The 7,024-nt window shown below is 52.7% G+C and overlaps 1 protein-coding gene across 1 annotated transcript in view; it reads right to left on the minus strand.

Moving 5' to 3' along the window:
• Window positions 1-7,024, minus strand: part of ZFAT (zinc finger and AT-hook domain containing) — a 110,173-nt gene that overhangs the window by 67,518 nt on the left and 35,631 nt on the right. Inside the window, exons 6-7 of the mRNA XM_023537224.1 lie at window positions 6,861-7,023; window positions 5,828-6,060 (exon numbers count right to left, since the gene is read on the minus strand). Coding sequence (XP_023392992.1) covers window positions 5,828-6,060; window positions 6,861-7,023 — 396 coding nt within the window. The remainder of the gene's footprint in view (window positions 1-5,827; window positions 6,061-6,860; window position 7,024) is intronic.

A 7,024-nucleotide genomic window follows, 5' to 3' on the forward strand; every position in this document is an offset into this window, starting at 1 on the left:
TGATACTAACTTACAAGGTGAGAGAGAGCCCACTCTGAACAAGTTCTCAGGAACAGAAGGCCACGGTTCCAGACCTGCTGTCCTCTGAGGACTCAGTCCTTCGTTCCTCAGACCTTCCAGGGCTCCTGTTCCGTGCTGGGCTTTGCACTAAGGACACAGGTATGAGACACTGGCCCTGCCCTCAAGGGCCCCACAAGCGAGGCAGGAGAGAGAGGTGCCAACACAGAGAGCCCAGGAGCCATCATGGGACATGCAGAAAGTGTGGCGAGGACAGGAAAGGTGACACTCAGATGGTGACTGATTTGAACACTCGGAAAAGAGCCAGAAACGTGTCCGTTCAGGATTTCGATTCCAGGATCTCCCCTCCACCGGAAGCAGTTCTGTTTGGCCAGGCCGGGGCCCTTCCATGCGGGACCTCGGACATGCTAACAGGAAGCTGTTCGGGACACAGAAAGCTCTGGTGGCCCCAGGCCCCCGGCTCTGTGGATAAATGCCCAACAGGGCCACACAGAAACAAATGGGTCTGTGATCAAGTAAGAAAAGACCAGACTCTTGCAGCTCTGGGGAAGGAAAAATCTCATGTACAAACACTTAAGCTCAATAACATTTTCCTCTACTTTGAAGAAAAAAATAAAGACTGACTCAGTTATTCCCAGAAAGATACTGAAAGTAGCTCCCGCTACTTCCTCTGTGCTTTGTTGGCAATATAAAATTTCAGCTCACTTCTAGCAAGTACGGGTGAGATTTCCAAAATATATGCTCCTTTGCAGTCAAAACTAGACCCCGTGCTTCTCAAAGACAAGCAGCAGCAGTGACGTGGAACACTCGAGAGACGAGGGCATGCGGGACGGACACCCACCACCACCAGTGTTAGCACCAGAGCTCCACCTCCTGCTCGCACGGCCACCGAGAAGGGACGGGCCTCCGGGGAGTGGCCTCTCCCCACCTGCCGGGGCCCGAGGCTGTCAGCTCACTCAATTCCCACGGCAAGCCTGGAGGCGAGGACTGTCACCCCCACCTTACAGACGAGGGGCCAGAGAGGTCAGTGGTGGAGCCACACCGCTTACGAGTGGTACATGAGGACACACCGCCACACGTGCCCACTCCCCGCTTGTGGCTGCCGCGGCATCCGCACTCGGTTACCTGTGAGGTCTGCGGAGGAGGAGGACAAGCCAGCGACAAAGGGAACAGACTGACATACCGTGGGAATCCACCATATGCGCCGCCTCCTGATAGTTCAGAAGTCTGTGTCAGGAGAAACTTATTTAATTAACAAATTCCCAGTCCCCCCTCAAATTACGATGGAGGTATGAGCCCCGGAATGTCATCCGTAACAATTATCCCCACGTGACTGATTCCAGACATCACGAATTGCATCACACGGGTCAGTGACTTACAAACTTGTTTAATGGGACTTGCAGGAGGTGACCCATTTGACGTCGCCACCCAGCAGCACAGGCATGCACACGCTGACATGTAGCATACGGCGACAAAAACGAAGGACGAAGGGCTCAGGAAAACGGTACTTACCCTTCGTACGGATGAACGGTGTTGATCATCCCTACTTTACTCTACCGCGCTTCGTCTTTAAGCTGTACTAGCTGAGGCCTACTGAACACGTGCCACAACCCTCCAACGGGGCATCACGCGGGGACCGAGAACACGCTGACCTGGGAGTCCTACCCATATTTTCTCATTTAATCCTCACGACCCTGAGAGGTACGAGGGGCAACTACCTTATCTCCATTTTACAGATGAGAAAAGTGAGGCCCAAGGAGGCTCAGCGATTCGCCCCAGATCACGGAGGTGGGTGTGAGGGGTGGCGCCAGCGTGTCAGGACCCAGAGCCCCCGCTGCTGCACGACTATCGTGTTCCCTCAAATCCGCCCTTCGCAAAGCTGGCGAAGCGCTGTACGAAGTGCGTTTGCTCCAGAAACGCCGTGGACTGACCCCCTTGACTAGGTCCCCACGCTCCCCTGATTCCGGGACGTCCCTGACCGTGAGTCGCGCCATCTCGTCACTAACAGGAGGAGCCGGGGAGAAACTGTATTCAGTGTCCGCACACCCTCCAATCAGGAGCGTCCTTAGCTAACAGTTTTCGGAGCCCAGTGATCCTGGAGTCCTACCGCGACTGGAATGGGCCTGGATGCAGGTCCATCTGGGGTGGGGGTGACGGAGGGGCTTCATTTTAAATTCCCTTAGTTTTGCACCACACGGGAATCTGTTTGGAAGCCAGGTAAGCGCCGGATCCAATGGGAGAGCCCACCAGACCTTCAACACACCTGGCCCCATCTCTCTGCGTCACAGGCAGGAAACCAAGCCCCATGCTAAAGCCAGCACTCGGCCCAGGTCAGACCCCCTCCCTGACCAGAGTCCTCGGGTGGGCGACATCCACACGGCACCGTCACACCACGAAGCTCACGCTACCTGGCCAAGCCTCCCCTGCACCCTGAGGCGCGGTGCTCCCTTCACTACTGTACGTGAAACGTCCAGAACTGGCAAATCCTAGGAGGGAGAAAGCAGACTAGTGGCTGCCAGGGCTCGGGCCGGGGAAAGGAAGCGATGACAGCTAACGGAGGACCTTCCTCCTGCGTCGACATGGCCTCGTCCCTTTGGCTCCAGTGCAGAAATAATTTACAGGCTCAAAAGACAAATGTCATCTAAACTCAAAATACCAGAACTCGCACTCCTAAATGATGCTTTCTTCCTGTGCTGGCAACACAGGCCACCTGCTGCGTGGAAACGCTTAGCTGTTCAATGTCCTGACAGAAATGCGAAAGGCTCAGCCTCCCAGCCACATCCCGGGGCTCACGGTCAACAGGGAAGCGCTGGGGACATGTTTTCCCCTACTCTACTGGGAATTTCCTCCCTGACTCTTCCCTGGGCCAGCAAACTTAGAACCCCTCCTCCAGGCAGCCCTCCTTTACTTGACTTGGCCCCCTCCCGGGTGGTCTGTGCCAGCCTCACTTACCCTCCCTCATGGCGGTACTGCCATTACTGCCCACTTATTTATCCTCCTCAAACAAAGAGCACCCGAAGGCAGGACTGGGTCTTATTCTATCTGAAATCCCAGTGCCTGGCATGAGGAAAGGGTGCCTCTGGCCTGCGTCGGCCAGCTTCAGAAGCAGCATTTAAAAGCGTTTTATATGGAAGTATTGCAGATATCAGTGGGGGAAAAAGATTGAAATTAAACTTTAACAACTTCTAAGAAAATGGGAGTGTTGATGAAAATCAGGATAACCTCCTTTTCCATAAGGCGAACCCAGCCACACTCCCTTATTCCCTGACCAAGCTCCCCTCTCGCACTGTAGCGTAAGGCATGGCACGGGAAGTATCAACACAGCCCCTGCTCTCGTGGGACAAAGTCTACCTCTACCACGCTCCTTCAAATGATGTACAAGTGACCAGACGGCCTGCCAGGAACGGCATGGCTGAGGTTCACGATACGAGCATCGCAACACAGGCAGTACGGGGCAGTCACGGAGAAACACACGGCCGTGCGTTACGTCTCTGTCCTTTACCGACAGTGTGACTGTGGGCGACTGAGCGCAGGACCCTGCAGCAGCAGGCACTACTCTGCCCAGTGGAGGAGTGACCCCACCTCCTGGAGGTGGCATGAGAATTCAGCAAGGTCACACGAGGGCCTGGACCACAGGATAAGGACAGCAACTGCTACTTTCCTTTCTCCCAACACACGCTTCCTTGGACGCCTTCTCAAACATCAATACTGAAGAGAGAGCCTCTTTGAAGGAAGACCCATAACCACAGAAAGTTGAAAAGGAAAAGCTCTTTCGGTGCCAGATTACCAAGAAAAATAAAAGCCTATGGAATTGGGCTGAAGATCTCAGAGCACGTCCCCCACGCTCCCGTTGACCATGAGCCCCAGGATGGGGCTGGGAGGCTGAGTATCAGCATCTGGGGCAAGAAAAGAGCTGGGCTGGACCGCGAGTCCCTCTGAGACACGCCGTGGGCAAGGAAAATGGGTGTGGAAAACACGGGCGGGCCCAGATCATAAAGCTCTGTTACAGCTGCCTCGTTCTTGCCAGCCTTGAGCCTGTGTTTCAAAATCTCTAAATCCAGAACGTCAAGTTCCAAAATGATAAGTGGAATAGAATAAATAATAGCAGTAATAACAGTCACTGGCATAAAATGCTTACTCCATGCCAGGCACTGTTCTCAGACATTTGTGTACATTTCTTCATTCTTACCTGAGAACAGGTAAACTGAGGCACGGAGCAGTTGTATGACTCATCTGAGGCAAAGGGTATGGCAAACGGGGCGCAGTCTGGACCCTGGTTTGAACGGCCGCCCTCCCGGGCTGCCCCGAGCACCCTGCTCCTGCGTTGGCCTCACTCCCTCTTGACTTCGTATGAGTCCCTGGCAAAGTAACAGCAATGCCTGCTGCCACCCCACTGTTCCCTGCCCTAAGAGAACACAGAAGCAATGCCGACCTTACGGCAACTCTGTAAGGAAACAGGAACATGTAACTAAGTGGCGCCAGGTGACATGCGATAGTCGGCACTCAGCCAACCAAACCAGCCCTGCGCTGAGAGCTTTATCTAGAGCATGGCCTCTTCACCTTCCAGTAACTCCAGGAGAGCTACACACATGTAGAAATATGCATGTGTGTGCATGTGTGTACTGTGTTTACAGCTGTGCATAATGTGTGTGTGTGTGTGTGCATGTGTACTAGACTTACTGGAGGGAATCACTTTGTAAATTATATAAATGTCTAATCACTATGCTGTATACCTGAAACTAATATAATATTGAATGTCAACTATAATTGAAAAGTCAATTAAAATACATGCGTACACATGTGTACATATGTCTGTGCACGTGTACGCATATGTGTGTGCATAAAATGGATGCTTTTTAGTACATATTTCGTACAGAAGGCAACCAAGTCTCAGAAAGGACAAGTGACTTGCCCACCATCACACAGCCTATGCAAGTGCTCCAGATGCTGTTTGAATGCAGGCATCCCACCCCAAAGTGCATGTTCTTCCCTACCCACAAAGCCCAGAACACCCCGACTCCACCTTTAGCAGGAAAAGAGCTACAGTGTCAGTGACTTTTATGCCAGGAAATCGTGGCATAAACATCAAATGTCTGAAGGCTCGTCTTGTGCTGCCTGAGGCAGAAAGAGAAATGCACTTAAAACGGAGCCACAGGTGGGGCCAGCTGTGCCTCCTGGATAACTTTACGAAGTGTCAAGTCACTCTCAGGTGTGCCAGCCTCTTCAGTCAGATTAGGGTTTGCAAAAATAAACATTCATTGTCTTACATGGTCTCCCACCCAAGAGTTAAACCAAGTTTACCACTGTGAATACCAACAGCACCTTGAATGAGCACATCACTTTTAGATACAAGTGCTTCGCAGATATTTGATAATGACAGTCGTCTGCATTCGCTGTGCTCTTGCTATGAACCGGTTTACAGGCATTATCTAACTTAATCTCTCAACAACTTTTGCTGCCAGCTGTTATTATTATCAGCCCTGCTATTAAAAATTCTTTAAAATGATGTTGAAGAGACCCTTGGTTTACTTCTATCCTGTAGCTCTCTCTTCTGCAGACTGTCTCCGAAGCTGAAAACTGCGTAGAAATCACCTTTGTTCAATCTAATCTTTTTTCTCAACACATCTGAGGCCCTCCCTGCAAAAGGAGCCCTGGGGTAAAAAGTCTGGTTCAGGAGGGGGAGCCCCTGGTTTCGGGGCTGGACGCGCACACACTGGGTCAAAGGAAGCAGGGACACCGCCGTCTGCGTAAAAGTGAGAAAGCCATGAGCACCCAGGGGACACGGGCTGTCGTCCAGGCTTCTACTTACCAGCTCTGTGTGAACTTTAAGATGGGCCTGCAGCTTATATTTATCTGGAGTCGAGTAGTCACAGCCGTCAGTGGGACACTTCAGCAAGATGTTACTGTGTTTCTGAATTACATGGCGTTTAAGGCAGTTTTTGGTGATGGAAGAATAATGACACTGGGAGCAATAATACAGATGTTCCCGGGTGTGGGTGCGGACATGCATGTCAAAATGCACTTGGTACCAAAAAAGTTTGCCTAAAAAAATATTTTCACGTGAGAACAAGGAAGTTTCTTTTATACTGAATTTGAATTTTTTAATTATCACCACTTCGTAACAACTATATTTATCTCCCTCTCTGCTTGTCCAGGTCACCCTTCACCCTTTCCACCACATTTCTACCTGGAAATTACTTCTCAAAGGTGGGAGGTTGCAAATATTAAGGGCGATGCTATTTCTGCCTGATGTCAGAGCTAGGAGAGGAGGAAACAAACGTTAACGGAGGACCAGTTATGGGGTCGACTACTGTTACGCATCGATCAAGAGTCCCTGAGCTCTACTGACACCGGGGACACCCAGTCCAGAGCCGGACCTCCTGCTTCCTGTGCTGCCAGCTCTCCAGGAGACCCAGAGGCCGGACATGCACTGTGACTGGAAGGTTCTATTCGGGGCCTCTCTACAAAGAGCTGCAGCCACTTTCATAACCTCTCTCCACTCATCCAGAACACGGCCACCACCTGAGGCTCTACTTTAAACGTGTCCTGCGCCAGAAGACTCTTCCCGGTTAAGCTCTGGCAGAGGCCGAGGCTACTCTTCTGCACGCACGCCTGGCCGCGGCCCCACGGTCAGCTGTCCCGACGCCCCGCGCGCGGCCTTCGCAAAGACCTCAAGAGCTAAAGTACCACACGGGCGGCCACCCACTGCCCTTACGAGTGAAGGGCAGCTCGTTTAGAAGCTGTCCTTCGCAGAGACACACACGAGCTGCCCGAGGCGAGGCGGGGACGCACGGGCCGCGGGAGTGACCGGCCCACGGGCTGCGCCCGCTGCGCGCTCTTACCACAGTACTCGCACTCCAGGTCCCCGTACACCTTCCGGATCCTCGCGCACAAGCCGGTGTCCATGCGCCTCTTCTGTAGACTGTCCAGGACCCTCATGAACGCGCTCGTGCTGGCCCGGGACTCGGGGGCCGGCGTGCAGGGCTCGGGCTGGCCCAGGGCCGCG

The sequence above is a fragment of the Pteropus vampyrus genome, unplaced genomic scaffold (genome assembly GCF_000151845.1).
Source record: "Pteropus vampyrus isolate Shadow unplaced genomic scaffold, Pvam_2.0 Scaffold183, whole genome shotgun sequence".
In the NCBI taxonomy this organism is placed as follows: domain Eukaryota; kingdom Metazoa; phylum Chordata; class Mammalia; order Chiroptera; family Pteropodidae; genus Pteropus; species Pteropus vampyrus.